The sequence below is a fragment of the Canis aureus genome, chromosome 4, assembly GCF_053574225.1.
Source record: "Canis aureus isolate CA01 chromosome 4, VMU_Caureus_v.1.0, whole genome shotgun sequence".
NCBI classification, from domain to species: Eukaryota; Metazoa; Chordata; class Mammalia; order Carnivora; family Canidae; genus Canis; species Canis aureus.
In genome coordinates, this window is record NC_135614.1 from 24623449 (window position 1) to 24645485 (window position 22037).

The 22037-nt window shown below is 37.7% G+C and overlaps 1 protein-coding gene across 5 annotated transcripts in view; it reads right to left on the reverse strand.

The window, feature by feature from the left end:
• The window catches only part of ASCC1 (activating signal cointegrator 1 complex subunit 1), a 105072-nt gene that overhangs the window by 48567 nt on the left and 34468 nt on the right, over positions 1-22037 (reverse strand). For all 5 annotated transcript variants that reach the window (XM_077894901.1, XM_077894902.1, XM_077894904.1 and 2 more), the window contains exons 6-7: positions 18319-18455; positions 9669-9788 (exon numbers count right to left, since the gene is read on the reverse strand). In XM_077894901.1, the coding sequence (XP_077751027.1) occupies positions 9669-9788; positions 18319-18455 (257 nt within the window). The remainder of the gene's footprint in view (positions 1-9668; positions 9789-18318; positions 18456-22037) is intronic.

Genomic DNA, 22037 nt, shown 5'->3' on the forward strand with positions numbered 1-22037 from the left:
AAGAAAGAAGAAGAAGAAGAAAGAAGAAGAAGAAGAGGAGGAGGAGGAGGAGGAGGAGGAGGAGGAGGAGGAGGAGGAGGAGGAGGAGGAGAAGGAGAAGAAGAAGAAGAAAAGAAGAAGAAGAAAGAAGAAAGAAGAAAGAAGAAGAAGAAGAAGAAGAAGAAGAAGAAGAAGAAGAAAAGAAAAAAAGAAAAAAAAAAGAAAAAAAGAAAAGCTGTAAGATCTCTTAAGGCCTAGCACTGACAGTTTTACGAATCATTCCTATCCCATTCTATTAGTCAAAGCAAGTCACAGGGCTGGTATCTTTTTTAAATGACATTATCTGGGGATCCCTGGGTGGCGCAGCGGTTTGGCGCCTGCCTTTGGCCCAGGGCGTGATCCTGGAGACCCGGGATCGAATCCCACGTTGGGCTTCCGGTGCATGGAGCCTGCTTCTCCCTCTGCCTGTGTCTCTGCCTCTCTCTCTCTCTGTGACTATCATAAATAAATAAAAAAAAAATTTAAAAATAAAATAAAATAAAATAAATGACATTATCTGTTTGTTGCCAGTATACAGAAAGACAATTGATTTTATTATACTAATTTTATAGTCAATCACTTTGCTAAACTCTTATTATTTCTAGCAACTTGGTAATTGTAGATAAACTTGCTTTGTTTCTGGTCAGAAAATGTGATTTATAATATACCAACTCACTGAAATTTATTAAGTCTTACTTTATGATCTACTGTGTAATCCATTTTTCCCAACTGTTCCATATGCCTGAAAAGAATATGAATTCTCTAATTGCTAGGTTTATAATTCCAGAAATGACTACTACATTAAATTTGTTCATTGTCAAAATCTTCTGTATCTTTACTGATTTTACATCTGCTTGACCTACCAATAATTGGAAGATATGTCACAATCTCCTTCTATGAACATGATTTCTCAATTTCTCTCCAGTAAAAAGTTTGTATAAATTTGGTTTAATCTACTTTGGGGCGATTCTAGTGGGTTCATACAAGTTTAAAATTATATCATCTTGGTAGATTGTTTATCATTATGTAACAGTCCTCTCTCTACTGCTAAGAATAACATGTTTGATATTAATTCTGTTATGCAAACTTCCTTTTGGTATTTGCCCAGTGTATCTTTTTGTTTTCTACTACCTCATGGATGGATGGATCTCTGGTAAACAGCATATAACTGAATTTTGTTTAATCTTATCTTTTTTAACCAGTGAGTTTATTAACATGTATCATTAATAGATATATCTCTGGACTTATTATCCTATGTTTAAATATTCATCCCACTTTTTACTATGCTTCTTGTTCCTTTTTATAAATTTGTATTTGTTCCTTTGTTCTTTTTCTCTCTGCTTGTTTCCTATTTATACACCCTATTTTAGACTTAGTTTTAAATTTTTACTGTATGCATTTGGCTTAACAGTAAAAAAATATCTTAACACGTTCCTCACCCCGCCCCCCCCCCCAAAAAAAAAAAAAACGAAAATACTTAAAATCTAGAATTCTCCTCAGGCTTGACTTATAATGCTCTTAGCTGGCATTTATGTTAACTGAACAATGTTGGTTCCCTTTTTAAAATATTTATTTTTAGCTCTTTCTTTTTAAAAAGCTCTCCCCACTATAAAATATTTTATATAGACAATGTCTGCCATTTTATGTATTTGCCATTCTTTTCTGCATCTCATACTAACCTTCCTACATCTCAGACATTCTAAATTCATTTTCCTTTTCTTGAAATACATCCTTTAGGGTGCCAGGGTGGCTTAGTCAGTTAAGCATCTGCCTTTGGCTCAGGTCATGGTCCTGGGGTCCTAGGATGAGCCTCATGTTGGGCTCCGTGCTCAATGGGGAGTCTGCTTCTCCCTCTGGCTCTCCTCCTGCTTGTGCTCGTTCACACACAGTCTCTCTCTCATAAATAAATAAAATCTTTTAATTTAACATAAATTAATAAAATCTTTTAATCTATTTAACAAAAATATATGTCCTTTATACATTCCTTTACTACAGACATCTCACAATAATAAATTCTCTGAGTTTTTGTTCACCTGCAACAGTCTTCATTTCACCTTTGTTCATTTTTTTAAAAAAGATTTTATTTATTTTAGAGAGAGAGAGAGAAAGAGAGTAGGCAGAGGAGCTGAGGGGGAGGGAATGAGAATCTCAAGCAGACTCCTCACTGAGCTGATGCAGGGCTCGAACCCACAACTGCGAGATCATGACCTGAGCCAAAACCAAGAGTCATACACATAACCAACTGAGCCACTCAGGCACCCCTATTCTTTTCTTTTACTAAGATTTATTTATTTGAGAGAAAGACAGAGAGAGAGTGCATGAGCGAGAGCAGCAAAGGGAAAAGGAGAGAGAGTCTCCAGCAGACTCCACACTAAGCACAGAATCTGATGCGAGGCTTGATCTCAGGACCCAGAGATCATGACCTGAGTCAAAACCAATAGTCGGATGCTTAACTGACTGTGCCACCTAGGTGCCTCCATTTCACCTTTGTTCTTAAAGATATTTTTTTTCTGAGTACACAATTCCAGGTTCACCATTATTTTCTCTAGAAAATAATTCTGCTGTCTTTTGACTTCCACTATGGCTACTGAGAGTTCCTTATAACATATGTTACTCCTTTGTGGGTGACTTAAGATCTTGTGTCTTTGGTGCTCTGCAGTTCCATTAAGATTTATCTTAATATGGATCTCTCTTTTTTTTTTTTTTTTGGATCTCTTTTTATTTATTCTGTTTGTATTTAATCTTATTTCTTTTATCTAGTGTCACTAGATAAAGTCGATCCAAGGCTCTCTAATTTCTTCACATGGCCATCTCATGTTACCCTACCTGTCCCTCACTAAACTTCATCCATATTTGGAATTTGCTGGACTTTTTCTTGCCTCAGGGCTTTTGCTCTGTATTTTCTTTTGCCTAGAACAAAAGATGGGAAGAGCCTTCCCACTTCTCCTTTGCCTGCAAACTCTCACTTCTTTAGATCTCCATTCAACATCAATTCCTGAGAGAGGCCTTCTCTGACCCTGCCCTTCTCAGTCTACATTGCTATTACAGTTTCCTCTAACAAACCACCATTTTCCCACTGCTTCATCTTTATCACACTTACAATTACAGTTGACCCTTGAACAATGAGGGGGTTAAGGGCACTGAAAATCTATGGATAACTTTTGAGTCATCTAAAACTTAACTAGTGACAGCCAACAGTTGATGGGAAGCCTTACTGCTAACATAAAGAGCTGATTAACACATATTTTGTTATGTGTTACAGTATGTTATATATATTATATACTGTATTCTTACAATAAAGTAAGCTAGAGAAAAGAAAATGTTATTTAGAAAATCCTAAGGAGGGATGCCTGGGTGGCTCAGCAGTTGGGCATCTGCCTTCGGCTCGGGGCATGATCCCAGAGTGCCGGGATTGAGTCCCATATCAGGTTCCCCGTGGGGAGCCTGCTTCTCCCTCTGCCTATGTCTCTGCCTCTCTCTGTGTCTCTCATGAATAAATAAATTTTCTTTAAAAATCCTAAAGAAAATAGATTTACAGTACTGTACTGTATTTATTGAAAAAATATACCTAAGTGGACTCATGCAGTTCAAACCCATGTTGTTCAAGGGTCAACTGCACATTTAAGTGTTATTTGTTAGCATCTGTTTCCTCCATTAGTCTGTAAACTACATAGGGATAATGACTGTGCCTGGCTTTATTCACCATTCTATATTCACAGCCTAGCATAGGGCCTGGCAAATAACAGGCACTCAATAAACTTTTGTTGAATAAACAAATAAACCAAAAGAAAATCCAACTCCCTTCATACGACATATAATAGTGCTTCTAGATCTGCACTTGCTACTTACTCCCTTTTCTTAAAATGCTCCTTACTCTCTTGACCTGCGAATGCCTTATTCAGCAAAAAAACCTCCTCTGTGAAGGTTTCTTTCTGTGAAGCCTTCCTTTACAAAACTTGCCCACACATGAGCAGAGATTTCCTGCCTGTCTACGCACCCTAGAATCTCAATCATAGGCCTCACCTCAGTGTACTTTAATCATGTACATCTCCCTCCTCCTTAAGATGGAAGCCCTAGAGTCTACTGCATCTCACATGTGGGGCTTTTGAAAAATGCCTGAGGGAAAAGAAGACTGGAAATGCCCTGCAGGGTGGAAGAACTAATGGTGTCAGGGATCTGAAGAAATAAGAAGGAATGAGGTCAGGAGAATAGAGATTAGCCTCCTCAGAGATGTATGCCGTTCTTCAGAAAGAGAGTGAAATGAAGGAGCACAGGGGGATGAAAATAGGTAGACTGTGATGGGAAAAGGAAGGAAGCTGATGAGCTGACTTAGTGTTCTCTACCAAATGTGAGGAAGCCATTTTTAGAGGGGCAAGGATGAAGCTTGTGTGACAATGCCAGACAAAAGAGCCACTGTGTTGAATGCTTAAGTCTTAAGCAACAGCTGACCACTGAGTAATGAGAAGACTGCCACAAATGCCTTACCCAGTCATGCTTTACCAAACCCAAGGATGTATCAGTAAGTGAACCAAAGCTGTCCTAGCTCAAAGTTTCCAGAGGAAAAATTTGACCTAAGTGGCTCCATCCTTTTAAAGGTCAGGCACTTCACATTCAATAATTTTAAGGGAAGAAATCTCTGACTTAAACTATATGAAATCACATAAAGTTGAATGTATTTTTAATACAACATAGCCTCTCTCCCATGCCTCCTGCACTGAGCAGTATCTCTTCATATAAACAAACAGATTTAATGTTCCTTTCTGTATCAATTTGCACAGCCTTCCAAAATACCTTGCACAAAGGAGGCAAATAGTTTTAAAATTGAATTAAATAAGAGGTGCTTAAATTTCTTAGTAATTCCCACAAATTTGAGGAGGGAAATTTACAAATCGTTTTTGAAATAACATACTCATGTCTCTCCTTGTGAAAGAGGGCTAGGCAACAGAAAAATAAATAGAGCAGTGAGAGAGATGGGAATTACTCATAAATGTTCTTGGTTGATCGCACTAGTGGATTCAGTAGATATCTCATAAAACCTTTCAATTTACAAAGCCTTGACAACAGTCAGTGTGCAAAATCTGTAAGGTCTAGATCTATGGGGGAAATAAGGGTGTATTCACCTTTGAAGTACTCCCTGTTCCATTAATGTGGGTACCAATTATCTGAGCACTGTCTTCAAAAGCCATCTAGCTTCTATAGCTCTTATTTTCTTCCAATCTCAAAAACCTATTAATCTTGACCCTTAAAGACCTTCTACAGAACCAAGGATCTAACCATTAAAACAAAAGGTAAAGATACCCAATGGACAAACTCAAAGTAATGATTTTATTATCTCTTCCCGCTGACCTCTCTTTTTCCCTCTGGAGGCCACCAAGAATAGAGTAAATAAAAACTGTGGAGTCTGTGATATATGTATGTTAAAGCAGACTTGAAGCCTGGAAGAATTAGATTAGGAAGAATTCACTATTTTATTTAATGAAATGCTGTAATCCTATCTAAATTTTCCATACAGCTTCATGTTTTAGCTGTATATCTATCTATAGGCCATCAAGATTTCAGATTTATAACAGTAAGGTTTAAACTAGTATGAACAGAAATTAAATAAATCCCGTAATAGATAATAAGGAAACAAACAAACATAGGTCAGGCAGAGTGGCTATGATGCCCTATAAAACTACAAGGTTAATCAAGAAAATAAAAACTTTAATACATTTTAAAAGTGAGTCAGCCCATAAGAATTGAAGTCAGCTCTATTCACAATAGTTAAGGTGGAAACAACCCAAATGTCCATGAATGGATAAACAAAAATGTGGTCTCTTCATACAATGAATGAAATGTCACTCAGCCTTAAAAAGGAACAAGGTACTGATCCATGCTACAACATGGATACACCTCGGAAAACATTATGCTGAGTGAAAGAGGCCAGACATAAAAGGCCACATATTATGTGGTTCCATTTATAAGAAATATCCACAATAGGCAAATCCATAGAGGTAGTCAGTAGACTAATGTCTGCCAGGAACTGGGGAGGGCAGAAAAGAGGGGTGTAGAAGAATGCGGAGTGACTGGTTAATGCATACAGGATTTCCTTTTGGGGTGATTAAAATGTTCTGGAGCTACACAGTGGTGATAGTTGCACACGTTGTTAATGTCCTTAATGCCACAAAATTATATACTTTAAAATGGTTGAAATAGTGATTTTTTATGTTATGTGAATTTTACCACTTTCAAAAAAAAAGTACATCACAACTTTCCATTTTACTCAAGAAATAAGAAATGAAACATAGTCTATCCTACTTAACCTAGCATACACACACTGAAAACCTTTATTCTTACACAGAGATGCAGAGCGTGGTTTTGCTGTCTGCGCATTCCTTAGCTGAACTACTTAAACTCTCTGAACCTCCCTATCTATAAAATAGGCATACTAATAGCATCTATCTTACACAGATCTTACAAAGATAAAATGGGGATAATACAATCTAAGCACAGTGCCAGGTAAGAGTAACTGTGAAACAAGTTAGTTATAATTTCCCTAGAAACTATGCAATCTTCAATGTTAGAAATAAAACGTTACCTAGATCAAAGGCTTGTGGATTTTTGAAGGTACCTGAGACTTTCTGAGGGGAGTCCATGAAGTCAAAACTATATTTATAATAATTGTATGACATTATTTGCCTTTTTCACTGTAATGACATTCACATGGACGTATATTCTTCCCTACACATTCACAGTTTAAAAAACAAACCTAGTTTCATTTATCCCTTTTTTTTTTTTTTTAGGATTTTATTTATTTATTCATGAGAGACACAGAGAGGCAGAGACATAGGCAGAGGGAGAAGCAGGCTCCCCGAGGGGAATTCAATGTGGGCCTGGATCCCAGGACCCCAGGGTCACAACCTGGGCCGAAGGCAGACATTCAACCATTGAGTTACCCAGGCGTCCCAATTTTATTTATCCTTGATGAAACAGTAAAAATAATCAATTTTATTAAATCCTAGGCCTTAAGTACATGCCTTTTTAATATCCTTGTGTGATAAAAATGATAGTATGTATAAAGCAGTTCGGCTATATACCAAAGTAGATGGTTGTCTGGAGGAAAAGCACTTGTGAGATTGTTAGAGCTGGTGCTGAACTAGCCTCTTTGTCCATGAACACCATTTGTATTTGAAAGAACGACTGACAGACAAATTATGGTTATTCAGACTTGGTTATTTGACAGACATTTTCTCAAAAAAGAACTTCAAGAAAAACAGTATTTTGGGCCAATAATAAAATTCAAGCTTTCAAGTGAAAATTAGAATTTTTAGAAAATCTGTATCTGCTACCATGAGGTTGACAGCAGCTTCCTAATACTTAAAGATTATGATGAAATTAGAGTGTGAGTAATACATTTTTAATATTGCATAATGAAAAAAAATATATTGCATAATGAAATGTGACAACATTTGGAAGACCTGCATAACTCAGTAAACCAATATTTTCTAAATGACCAATATAAAATTGTGCATAGGTTAAAGATCCACTCAAAATGCAAAAGAGACCAACAGATTTTAATGCAAGTGTATGAAATGTTAACTGATCTGGTTTCTGATTTCACATTGCAAATGACCTTTTCAATGTAACTTGTAACTTGTCAAGTTTTAGTGTAGTACCAAATAGCCAACATTGTCTGAAAATACCATTAAAGTACTCTTCGTTTTTCCAAATACATTTCTGTGTGAGTACAGATTTTCTTGTATACTTCAATCAAAACAACATACTGCAATACACTCAATAGAGAAGCAGATATGAGAACCCAACTGTCTTCTATTACAGAAATTTACAAAAATGTTAAACAATGCCTATCTTCTCACTAAATATTTTTGGTTTGGAAAATAGATTTTTTTTTTTTTTTTTTAATTTATGATAGTCACACAGAGAGAGAGAGAGAGAGGCAGAGACACAGGCAGAGGGAGAAGCAGGCTCCATGCACCGGGAGCCCGATGTGGGATTCGATCCCGGGTCTCCAGGATCGCGCCCTGGGCCAAAGGCAGGCGCCAAACCGCTGCGCCACCCAGGGATCCCGGAAAATAGATTTTTTAATGAAAAATATGTTATTTATATAAACAAAAAATATCTTACTATTTTTAATGAACTATCAAATGTTAAATTTCGCAATTTTAACTTCTAATAAGGTAAATATTGATAACTATTACCCATATAAAGAAAGGCTCTTTGGTATCCTTAATAATTAAGAAATGAAAGTGATTATGTGATCAAAAAGTTTGAGATTACCTTATCATTCACTGTTTTTGTTCACAAAACTGAAAAGTAATCTACCCCTTATATAGCAGCCCTATAACATGGTGAAGACATTTGGAATAGTTATAACTTACAACACAAAGTAAGTAATCCATACCAGATATCAAATTCCAACCTGGCAGAAATGTTTTAGGATATCCCATAGGAACAATGTGCCCCTGTATTTTAAGGCAAGGTCATTAGTATGCTATTTTAGCACATGCCAGGTATCTATGAAGAGACAAATCTGGTCCAAAATACATACAACATTTGATTCTATACCATCTCTTCCTACCTTCCTCCAAAAATTCACTTCCAATTGAATTGAAATAGGAGATAATTGAGATAATCAATTTGAGCTGAGAAACCTTACAAGGGATCCTCTACAAAAGCAAATCAACTTGGGGGCCTGCCTAGAGACTTTGATTTTCTCTACAAGGTTCCTGGTTCAGCGTGAGCTCTGTTCTATGCTGTCTTAATAAAAAGACCACAAAAACAAACTTCCAATTCAAGTTTGGCTCCTCTGCTCACTGAAGACCTTGACTAGACTAATAAATGGTGTTATTAACCTTGGAAATGGCTCTGGATGCCTAGACTAGCCTCAGAAATAGCCTGGGTTGCAAACTGAGAATCCTTATAAGTGATCTAAGTGTGGTAATAACACAGGTAAAAAACAGTAAACATTTGATGTGTGTTTTGATGATGTTTATATGCACAAAGCACTGTTCTAAGTATTCATGTAGATTAATTTACCTAAAAGCCTTACAGAGTTTGTGTAGTTATCATTCCCACTTTGTTTTTTTTGTTGTTGTTGTTTTTAAGATTTTATTTATTTATTCATGAGAGACCCAGAGAGAGAGAGAGAGAGAGGCAGAGACATAGGCAGAGAGGCAGGCTCCATGCAGGGAGCCTGACGTGGGACTGGATCCGGGGACTCCAGGATCATGGCCAGAGCTGGAAGGCAGACACTCAACCACTGAGCCACCCAGGCATCCCTCATTCCCACTTTGTCCTGGTAATCACTAGACAGGTATTATGTCACTTTTCCAACTACTATCCTAAAAGGCCATCCTTCCTGCCTCCTATTACCCTGAAAAACATGAAGAAAGCACTGAGTTCATAAGAACTAGATTGTTATCATCAATATCTACCATCAAAGTAACTCAATAACTATCAATTAAAATCTGATACTTTTTCCTACAACAAATTCCTCTTTTAAGATATCAGCTTACTATTTTAAAAAAAGAATTTTTTTTTTTTTTACAATCATAAGATTGCAAAGAAAAGGAATCAAAACTCGCTGAACTTCTAGGAATTTTTTTTTAGGAACCTCTTGATAAAAGCAAAGAAGCATTCCAGAAACATACCTGTTGGAGCCATCTTTCATATGGACTTTGGCATAAAGAACATCCACCATGCCAGGATCGTCATTCATGTATTCTATCCCTGCCATCTCTACTTCTAGGGGTTTGCCCCCAGAAATGTCACTGCAATGGAAAAAACATTAGATTTTTGTAACTGTTTAAGCTGAGAGGGCCATTATATTTTAAACATAGCTATTATACAAAGTCAAATATTACAAAAATGGAATTGCTGGGGGTTTTTTCTTTTGCTAACAATATTATCTAATCATCCTTCTAATTTCAAAATTAACACATTCTGTGCACACCAACTAGAAACACAAGAATTCCCAAACTTGCCCTATAGTTACTCAATACCAGTTTATTAGTACTTAGAGGAAAACGTCAAGGAATGACAGTTCTGACTAACAAAGACATTTACTGTGTTGCTCATCTCTTGGGTTTTATTTCATTATTTCCACAAGCTGCAAACACCATTTTACTCATCTAACAATGGTGGAGGCATAAAGTAGTAGCACATCTTTAGCAGCAATTTGGCAATATTTATAAAAATATAGCCTTTTGCGGGCAACCCTGGTGGCTCAGCGGTTTAGCGCCACCTTCAGCCCGGGGTGTGATCCTGGAGACCCGGGATCGAGTCCCGCGTCAGGCTCCCTGTATGGGGCCTGCTTCTTACTCTGCTTGTGTCTCTGCCTCTATCTCTCTCTCTGTGTCTCTCGTGAATAAATAAAATCTTTAAAATATATATAGAGAGAGAGACTTTTGCCATTAAGTCTTAACAGCTGGGACGTCTGGGTAGTTAAGCATCTGCCTTTGGCTCAGGGTGTGGTCCTGAAGTCACAGGATCAAGTCCCGCATCAGGCTCTCTGCATGGAGCCTGCTTCTCCCTCTGCCTATGTCTCTGCCTCTCTGTGTCTCTCACGAATAAATAAATAAAATCTTAAAAAAAAAATCTTAACAGCCATTGCTAATCATTGTCTTTATCCATTATTTTGTCAGGGGTTGCAAAATGGTGATGTTCTAATTTCATCATAACTTCTACATTCACCAGTTGGAATTCTTCTGTAAAGAGCTTTCCTTTATCAGCTATGATTATGTAGCTGAATTCATAATTATTTCCTTAGGTTTGGCTCCTAGAAATTGAACTACTGGGACAAAAAAGGGTTTCTGTTCTTGAAGACTTTTTAAAAATATATTTTACTTATTTATTCATGAGAGACACAGAGAGAGAGAGAGGCAGAGACATATGCAGAGGGAGAAGCAGGCTCTCCTCTGGGAGCCCGAAGCAGGACCTGATCCCAGGATTCTGGGATCATGACCTAAGCCAAAGGCAGACACTCAACCACTGAGCCACCCAGGCATCCCTATTCTTGAAGAATTTTTATAAATATTGCCAAATTGCTGCTAACGATGTATCTTTAAAATTTTGAACCGGGCAGCCCAGGTGGCTCAGGGGTTTAGTGCTGCCTTCAGCCCAGGGCCTGATTCTGGAGACCTGGGTTTGAGTCCCATGTCGGGCTCCCTGCATGGAGCCTGCTTCTCTCTCTGCCTGTGTCTCTGCCTCTCTCTCTCTCTCTCTGTGTGTCTCTCAGGAGTAAATAAATAAAATCTTTAAAAATAATAAAAATAAAAATAAATTTGAACCATGTAAGTGTATTACCTATTAAAAAGCTAATATAAAAATATAGAAGCAAAAGAAGCCAAACACAACTTTTTATACTGCACAGATACAAAAGAAGCCAAACACAAAAATGTATATACTGAATGATTTTATTTATATGACATTCATGAACAAGCAAAATTAATCTATAGAAATAGAAATCAGAACAACAATTATTTCTGGGAGAAGTGAATTTTTTGGAAAAGGTCACGAGGGAACTGCAGAGTGATGACAATGTACCACATTTTGATTTGGCTGAAGTTACGTGAGTGTAGGTGTTTGTTAAAACTCATCAACTACACTTAAGATCTGTGCATTTTACTGTAAGTAAATTACACCTCAAAGAAAAAACTACACACATGCATATAAACAAGTGTGAGATCGTTAACAGTCATCTTTAAGTGGTAGGATTAAAAGCGATATATTTGCTTATCTGCAATTTTGACTTCTCCAAAACTAATACATTATTACCTCATTTTAACTGATGTATAATTGAGATACATTATATTAGTTTCACATGTGCATGTATTACTTTTCTGTTAAGTAAAACCTCACCATCCTGCTTCTTCTCAGATGCCTTAAACAGACTCAAGCTTCAGCCAGAAATGGCCCTGCAGTGCCAAGATGAAACCTAGCTAAAAATCAGCTCACCACACATAGTCTTCTGCAAGACTCATGAGGCCAGGGAGTCCATCCATCTTGTCTATTCCTATATCCCCAGCACCTGGCACAGTCTTATATAAAATAGGTACTCCATAGATCTCTGCTAACAAAAAAGTTATTTTGATATTGAACCAAAGCCATACAAAGACCCTTTGTAGCCTAGGAATCTTCATGGCAAAGATTCTCTTAGGGGCAGTTGGGGGGGTCAGTCAGTTAAACATCTGCCTTCAGCTCAGGTCATGATCCAGGGTCCTAGGATGGAGCCCTGCGTTGGACTCTCTGCTTAGTGGGGAGTCTGCTTTTACCTCTCCCTCTGCCTTCCCCAACCTTGCTCAAGCTTTCTCTCTCTCAAATAAATAAAATCTTTAAAAATATATATATTTCCCTAAAACTTCAAAACCATATTATTGCACAAGATAGAATCTCTTTCAGTAAGAAACTAAATATTCTGGACAGATATTCAAGAAAAATTGCCTTCATCATAAGAATCCCTATTACCACCTCTAATAAGTGGGATATTCCAAAACATAAGCCAAGCTCTGCACTTTTACCTAAGGCCTGTAGCTTTAACCAACAACACATCTCCTTTTCAAGTAACAGCCAAAGAATTCAATATGAAAGACTGCCATTCAATCCTATCAAAGTGCAGTCAACCAAACTTACATGAGAAAAACAGTTTAATACTAACTATACATAGGGGGGGCCAAGAGGGAGGACGTGGGGGGGGGGGTCCTAACTCTGCATAGTTAGATCACCCAAAAGCACCATACCATTGGTTTAGTTTCCCCCTAATATGTTTTTACTGGATTATGTCTAATGTTATAACCTCAAATTCTAGGGATCAATACAAGAGAGAACCATATGAACCACTGTATCTTCTGCAAAATTCCTGAAGACACTGCTCATCATCATTTTGAGTTAATATTTACATGACAAGTTTTTCTTGCATTAAAAACAAGCAAAGGGGGCAGCCCGGTGGCGTAGCGGTTTAGCGCCGCCTGCAACCCAGGGTGTGATCCTGGAGACCTGGCATCAAGTCCCACATCAGGCTCGCTGCATGAAGCCTGCTTCTCCCTCTGCCTGTGTCTCTGCCTCTCTCTCTCTCTCTCTCTCTCTGTGTCTTTCATGAATAAATAAATTAAATCTTTAAAAAAAAAAAAAGAACAAGCAAAGGATTCTTTCCTAAAAAAATGCTATGGTCCTTTTTATCAGAAAGAACTGTAATAATCGATGTGTTTGTGGAATACAGTTCAAGTATACCAGTACTTGAAAACCACTAAATTCTTTTTTTAAAGATTTTTTTAAAACTTATTTATTCATGAGAGACAGACAGAGAGAGAGAGAGAGAGAGAGAGAGAGAGAGAGGCAGAGACACAGGCAGAGGGAAAAGCAGGCTCCATGCAGGGAGCGCAATGTGGGACTCAATCCCCGGTCTCCAGGATCACACCCCAGGCCAAGGGTGGCACCAAACCACTAAGTCAACGGGGCTGCCAGAAAACTACTAAATTCTAATGTTCAAGTACAATTAGAACATTGCCTTGGTTTTCAGGTAAACATTTTCTCCCCATCCCATCTTCACGGTTTCTGAGCTCCCTGACTTTAAGATTCTCTTTCATATCTATGTCCTCATTACAAACTACCTCAAATCTTTAGAATGAGATGGGGTATCAAGAACAACAAAAAATGAAACCAAGAAACAGGATCTAAAGCCTGCCTTTGGAGCAGGAAAAGAAACTCTTTCAACCTTCCCTAGGATTTATCAAGAGGGAGAGAAATTCAGTGGTTTGCCTGGTGCTCTTTGTCTTGATGACAAAACTGTTCCACCTGGGACACCAGTTGAGCATACTCTTCAACTGAATGACATCTGAGGCAATGATTAGGAACCAAACACTGGTCCGTGGGTATTTTTCCTCTTCCCTCCTCGCCCTTGTCCTGCTTTACCTTACTATTTGGTGCTACCTCAGGCTTATGGGGAACATTTAGGTACAAGAAGAGTGATACTGGAACTAAGAAGTACTGCATATTTGTCAGACTATCTACTTAGAGCCACTGCACTGTTTGTGTTCTAAATCTCACAAAGAAAAGTCACAAGGGATACATTTAAAGCTTCGGCGTTTACTGGACACTGAATAATTCATTCAAAATCGATAGAGCTACATGAGCCGTTAGCTTAAGAACTGAAATCAAAGTTCTGTTTCTTTTTTTTTTAATATTTTATTTATTTATTCATGAGAAACACAGAGAGAGAGGCAAAGACACAGGCAGAGGGAGAAGCAGGTTCTATGCGGGGAGCCTGACGTGGGACTCGATCCAGGGTCTCCAGGATCACACCCTGGGCTGAAGGCGGTGCTAAACCGCTGAGCCACCCGGGCTGCCCCAAAGTTCTGTTTCTGATCAGATAACATCCCTTAAACACAAAAAGCACCCCAAAATTTAAAACAAATATTCAACTACCCGTTTCTTTAAAATATGTATATAGCACTACAGGTTTCATTAAATCTGAATTTAGCCCCATTTATTTAATATTTCAATTTAAAAAGCCAGTGAAGGGCAGCCCTGGTGGCCCGGCGCTTTAGCGCTGCCTTCGGCCCAGGGCATGATCCTGGAGACCCGGAATCGAGTCCCGCGTCGGGCTCCCTGCATAGAGCCTGCTTCTCCCTCTGCCTGTGTCTCTGCCTCTCTCTCTGTGTGTCTCGCATGAGTAATAAATAAATAAATAATTTTAAAAATAAAAAGCCAGTGAAGTATATATTAGTCTATTCAATTTCAATGTTTTCCTTTCTTGTATTTTAATTTGGGATCTTTACAACACAAAAGGTTGAGATCAGCAATGCCGTTTATTGAGTCTTTCTTTTTTTTTTTTAAGAGTTTATTTATTTATTTATTCATGATAGACACAGAGAGAGAAAGAGAGGCAGAGACACAGGCAGAGGGAGAAGCAGGCTCCATGCCAGGAGCCCGATGCGGAATTCGATCCCGGGGCTCCAGGATCACGCCCTGGGCCAAAGGCAGGCACCAAACCGCTGAGCCCAGGGATCCCCTACTGAGTCTTTCTAACTATACCAAGCACAAAGGCTGAGATTAAAGTAGAACAGAATAAATAGATAGATAGATAGATAGATAGATAGATAGATAGATAGATAGATAGTAGAACAGTAATGTAGAAAAAAAAGTTAAATAATACATTTTACTCACCAGGGCTATAAGTGTGTGTGCATGTGTGTATTCATGTACATGTATATATGTGGTTCTTTTTTGTAGGAGATATTTTTTTTCCTTTTAGGGAAACAAGGCACTTCTAATCCATCTAAACAGCCAAATCTGATTCTCCTTCTCCTCAGAAATAAATTAATTTTGCACTATATACTTTTTAAGAGAGTAAATGTGGCAGAGGAGAAGGTGGGAGAAGAGGCCTGGGGAGGCTTACTCTACTTGCTGGTTTTGAATCTTTCCAGCTTTTGAAAAAAGGATCTTCAAAAAATTTTTGCCTGCACTGCAGATTTTTGGCAGTGTAACTTTGTCCTATTTCAAAAGCTTTGCTGAATTTGAAAAACTACAATTACTGTTTTCATCCTGTCATGTCAAAAATTCTTAGGAACTATTAAGGCTGCTCTTCATTTCCTATGCACACCAACCCTGACATGCTTAAAAGGACTCAGATTTGGCATTTAGCCACAAAAGGCACCAAGAGACATAAAAGAGAGGAACTCAGTTAAATCCTCACATAGCTCAGGATAAAGCTTCAGTGATTAAAACCCTGTGACCTGATTTTCGTAGGTTAAAAAAAAAAAAAAAACTTCCCTAAACAAATATTTTATCTACCCTGAAACAACTTCTTAGCAAGATTATCCCAATGGCAGTCAAGAAAATGCAGCTGCTTTCAGTTTCATTTAACAAAAAAACTACCTGGAAATAAAGGACTTACCCTTAAACCAGGTAACATTGCTCTGCTTTGTGAAGTAAGGTATAAAGTTTTATCTTACACAAGGAAATTGTAAATATTTAATTTTCAAACAATTATTTTGAATTTTAGATTAAGACAGAGAGAAAACAGTTATATCCATCAGTGAGCAAAGATCAAGACAAAGAAGTATTCTTTGCAGACTGCAAACTCCATCAGCTCATGATTTTGCTCAAGAAAAATATCTTTTATTTTTTTTAAAGATTTTACTTATTTATTCATGAGACACACAGAGAAAGAAGCAGAGACAGAGGCAGAGGGAGAAGCAGGCTCTATGCAGGGAGCCCAATGTGGGACTCGATCCCAGGATCACAGGATCACTCCCTGAACCAAAGGCAGACGCTCAACCACTGAGCCACCCAGGGGTCCCGAAAAATATCTTATCTTCAAAACAATGGAAAAGGAGAAATGGCCCACATGTCATTACATTACACAGTTTCATATATAATATACATAAAATTTTTTAAATCCTTTTTACCTCATCTTATCGAATGAACTAGGGAACCCATTTCTACAAGGCCATATTAAAATAGTATGGGACCTGAATATAACTGAATTTTAAAAATCCTCTTCAAATGAGTCAGTTTTCAAGTTTCTCTTATTCTTCATCAATCTTAAGAAAAAGGAGTAAAGAGTAGGGAAGATGATTCTTTAAATAAAGCTGTTAGGTCAGATGTACACGTAAATTAAAATTTTATAGTAGGGATCCCTGGGTGGCGCAGCGGTTTGGCGCCTGCCTTTGGCCCAGGGCGCGATCCTGGAAACCCAGGATTGAATCCCACGTCGGGCTCCCAGTGCATGGAGCCTGCTTCTCCCTCTGCCTGTGTCTCTGCCTCTCTCTCTCTCTCTGTGTGACTATCATAAATTAAAAAAAAAAAAAATTTATAGTAAAAAGAATAACAACTCTGCCCCCAGAATAGCAATGTTTTCCTGGAGCCCAAAGAGACTACTTGAACAGTTATTGGTATCTTACAAAACTACCTTATTTAAAAAAGAAAATTAAAGTGCATTTCTTGAAATACAATGAAGACCTTTGTAAGGAATCGTGTTGTATGTTTGAGTTATTGTGGTAACAGAATAATGGCCCTCCAGAGATATTCACGTCTTATTCTCTGGAATTTGTAAATAGGCTATCTTACAGGGCAGACAGACTTTTGCAGATGTGATTAAGGTTAAGGAGTTTGAGACGGGATGATTATCCTGAATTATCTGGGTGGGCTCCATCAAATCACGAGTCCTTAAAAGCAGTGAACCTGTCCCTACTATGGCCAGTATGTGATAACTTTATCACAGAGATAAATGGGTCAGAGTGATGAAAAGCTGCTACTGACAAAGACAGAAGAAGGAGGTGACTAGACAAAGAATGTGGATGTAGCCTCAGGAAGATGGGCTTTTTTTTAAATTTTTTTTATTGGAGTTCAATTTGCCAACATATAGCATAATACCCAGTGCTCATCCCATCAAGTGCCCCCCTCAGTGCCCGTCACCCAGTCAACCCCACCCCCCCCCGCCCACCTCCCTTTCAACCACCCCTCGTTCTTTTCCCAGAGTTAGGAGTCTCTCATGTTCTGTCTCCCTTTCTGATATTTCCCACTCATTTTTTCTCCTTTCCCCTTTATTCCCTTTCACTGTTTTTTATATTCCCCAAATGAAGTAGACCATATAATGTTTGTCCTTCTCTGATTGACTTATTTCACTCAGCATAATACCCTCCAGTTCCATCCACGTCGAAGCAAATGGTGGGTATTTGTTGTTTTTTTTTTTGTATTTGTCGTTTCTAATGGCTGAGTAATATTCCATTGTATACGTATACCACAGAAGATGGGCTTTAAAAGCAAGGAAATTAAAAAAAAATTTTAAAAATTTAAAAAAATAAAAAATAAAAGCAAGGAAATAAACTCTTCCTTTGAACCCCCAGATAGGAAAACAACCCTGCTGACACTTTAATTTGAGCCTAGTGAAACCCATATCAGACTACCCCCATAGACCTATAAGATAATAAATCTTCATTGTTCTAAGCCACCAAGATTGTAATGTGTTAAGCAGCACAAAACACTAGTACAGTATCCCATACTGTTCAATACATAATGAAGAAAATTTCCTTTCAAAGAAAATAATGGGATGTCCTGTTAATAACAAAATTTGCCTACTAAACTAGTATAAAGTCTTTCCATAAAAATTTTTAATTTTTGCTTTAAATCCATTTTAAGCTTTTCGGACAGTGGTCCAATGTTAAGTACAACTGGGTGAGTCAACAAACCTCGTTACCATATGACAAAAGCAAGTTTGCCTACGCACAAAACCAAGTCTGTGATACCAAAGAGAAGCCAGTAAAAGATGACCAGCCTTCCCCTTTCCTGTAGATTACTTACTCAATGAATTCTTCTTTACACTGCTGTAGCATCTCACATGTCTGCTGGATCTCTTGTTCACTCAAAAGCACCAACATCCCAATGGTTAGGTGAAGTTTTTTGGGATTCTGGAAAATGGTGCTATCAACCCCATGATCCTGTTATCAAAGGGAGAAAAACAAGAAACTCAGCCCACACAAAAGTAAATGGCAGGGAGAGAATTTAGAGTCCAGAGATAAGCCCACACATCTATGACCAACTGATTTTTCAACCAGATGCCAAGACAAATTAATGGAGAAAGAAGAATCTCCTCGACAAATAATTCTAGGACAACTGAATAACCACATGCAAAAAAACGAAGTTGGACCCATACCTCATACCATATATAAAATTACATCAAATGGATCAATGACCTAAACATAAGAGCTAAAACCATAAAACTCTTAGAAGAGTTTTCTTAGGGGAAAATCTTTATGACCCTGGACTTGGCAATAGATTCTTAGATATTAATCAATAGAATGGGCAACAGAAGACAAAAATAGATAAATGAGACTTCACCTAAATTAAAAACTTTTGTGTATCGACACTATCAAGAAAGTAAAAAGACAACCTATCAGAAAGTAAAAAGACAACCTACAGAATTACAGAAATATTTGCAAATCATGTATCTGTTAAGGGTGTATATCCATAATATATAAAGAATGCATTCCACAAGTGAAAAACAAAGAACTCGATTTTTAAAATAGAAAATGAATTTGAGGGGTGCCTGGGTGGCTCAGTCAGTTAAGCATCCAACTCTTGATTTCGGCTCAGGTCATAATCTCAGGGTTGTAAGATCGAGCCCCACCTTGGGCTTCACCCTGGCCACAGAGGCTGCTCAAGATTCTCTTTCTCCCTCTCCTTCTGCCGAAAGAAAGAAAAGAAAGAAAGAAAAGAAAGAAAAAAAAGAAAAGAAAGAAAGAAAAGAAAGAAAAGAAAGAAAAGAAAGAAAGAAAGAAAGGAAAGAAAGAAAGAAAGAAAGAAAGAAAGAAAGAAAGAAAGAAAGGAAGAAAGAAAAAATGAACTTGAGTAGACATTATTCCAAAGAAGAAATACAAATGGCCAATAAGCACATGAAGATGTTCGACTTCATTAGGCATTAAGGAGAATGCATATGAAAACCACAATAAGGTACCGTTTCATACCAATTTGGCTGGCTATAATAAAAAAGTAGAAAATAACAAATGCTGGCAAGCATATGCTTAATGGGTACAGGATTTCTTTTTGGGGTGATGAAAATGTTTCAAAGTGATACAGAGCTCATAGTTACATAACTCTGCACAAAATGCCAATGTATCATTCCCTTTAAAATGGCTGATTTTGGGGGCAGCCTGGTGGCTCAGCGGTTTAGCACCGCTTTCCAGGGCATAATCCTGGAGACCTGGGATCGAGTCCCACGTCAGATTCCCAGCACAGAGCCTGCTTCTCCCTCTGCCTATGTCTCTGCCTCTCTCTCTCTCTGTGTGTGTGTGTGTGTGTCTCTCTCATGAATAAATAAATAAAACCTTTAAAAAAAATGGCTGATTTTGTGTTATGTGAAATTCACCTCAATGAAATAAATTTTTTTGAAAAGGAACTGGTAGCCTGATAGAATGGCATGCTGGGGGAAACAGAATGCCTTCTAAATGTAGGCTCTAATAATATCTTTTTTGCTCCTTTACCAGCTCTGTTAGGCCCAGAGCAACTGGGATTTTTTCTTTGATGGGATTCCCCAAAGAATATACTCTCTACAAAAAAAAAACTCTGTTTCTGGGATAACTGAGTGGCTCAGTGGTTGAACATCTATCTGCCTTTGGCTCAGGGCTTGAACCCGAGTCTGGGGATGGAGTCCTACATCGGGCTCCCTTCAAGAAGTCTGCTTCTCCCTCTATGTCTCTGCCTCTCTCTGTGTCTCTCATGAATAAATAAATAAAATCTAAAACAAACAAACAAAAAAAAAAACACCGTTTCTATCTTAGCAGACAGTACAGTATTTTCAGGTAAAATATTATGTTTTAAGAATAAATTCTCCCAAGCAGAGAGAAGAATGAAAAATGAATATGGAGAGATATCCAGACACTGGAGTTGCCACATCAAATATAGTTATCCTTTTTCATCATTCCTTATTCTTTGCACTTCAAAACATTTGTGTCTGGGTAGCCAAAATAGTAAATAGACTCATAAATCTCCCTTTTCAAAAACAATTGAAGTGCAACTCACTTAACATACAATTAACCATTTTAAAGTGTACAATTTAGTAATATTTACTGTATTCACAATGTTGTGCAACCATCAGTCCTCTTTAGTTTCAAAACTTTTTCACCCCATAAAAACACTCCATAATCATTAATCATTCTCCATTCCGCATCACTCATCCCCTGGTAACCTCTAATTTGCTTTCTGTCTCTTTGGATTTATCTATTCTGGATATAGCATATACAAGGAATCAATATATGACTGTTGTGCCCGACTTTTTTCACTTAGCATGTTAACTGAAAGTCCATCCAAGTTATACCGTATATTGGTACTTCATTCCTTTTTATGGCTGAATAATATTCCATTGTGTATATATAACATAATTTGTTTATTCATTCACCTTTAATGGCCATTTGGTTTGCTACCATCTCATGGCTACTACGCATAATGTTGCTATAAACATTCATGTACAAGTTTCTGTGTTGCCATGTTTTCAGTTCTTTTGGGTATATACCTAAGACTGGAACTGCTGGGTTACATAGTAATTTTAATGCTTAATTTTTTGAGGAATCACCAGTTTTCCACATCTCAATCATTTTACATTCTTAGCAGCTGTATAAGGGTTCCTATTTCTCTCCACCTTTGTCAACACTTACTACTTTCCTTTCAAAATTTTATTATAGCCATTCTACTGAGTAGGACATGTTACCTCAATGTATTTTGATTTGCATTTCCCTGTTGACCTACGATGTTGAACATCTTTTCACGTCCTTGTCGGATACCTCCTCTGGAGAAATATCTATGTGAATTCTTTGCCCATTTGTTGTTGAGTTATACAAATTCTTTAAGTATTATGATACTAGGGATCCCTGGGTGGCTCAGCGGTTGAAAGTCTGCTTTCAGCTCAGGGCGTGATCTGGGGTGCAGGGATCAAGTTCCCCATTGGGCTCCCTGCAAGGAGTCTGCTTCTCCCTCTGCCTGTGTCTCTGGCTCTCTCTCTGTGTCTCTCATGAATAAACAAAATCTTATAAAAAAAAAAAAAAAGTATCCTGATACTAGTCCCATATCAGATCACGAATCCCTTTTGAAGCTAAGTAGGTCTCAAGTTTCATTATGTTCATTCTGCAAATGAAGACAAGAAAAAAGTTAAGAATCTTCTCCTCCAGCAAAAGCAAAGCACAAATCCTACTTTGCATTGCCAAGTTCTGGTTCCATAATCTGATCCCTGGATTAATAAACTACCCCAAAGGCAAAGAAATGAATTTATCAAACACAGATAGCTTACATTCTGTTCTTGGCTTGCCTAAGACTGCCTAATTTTTGCGTTGGCAACAGGAGTTAATAGATTATTCATTTTCTAAGTGTTAATGGAGTTTGAGTTATTTTTATAACTGATGAAGAATTTTGTGATTCTACACATCAACTCAAATTGCCTCATTTAATTAAAGTGATTTTAAGGAACAATCAGTTGTAAATGTGTCAAGGAAGGCTAAGTGCAATGTTTATCACCCCAGCTGCTCTAACCT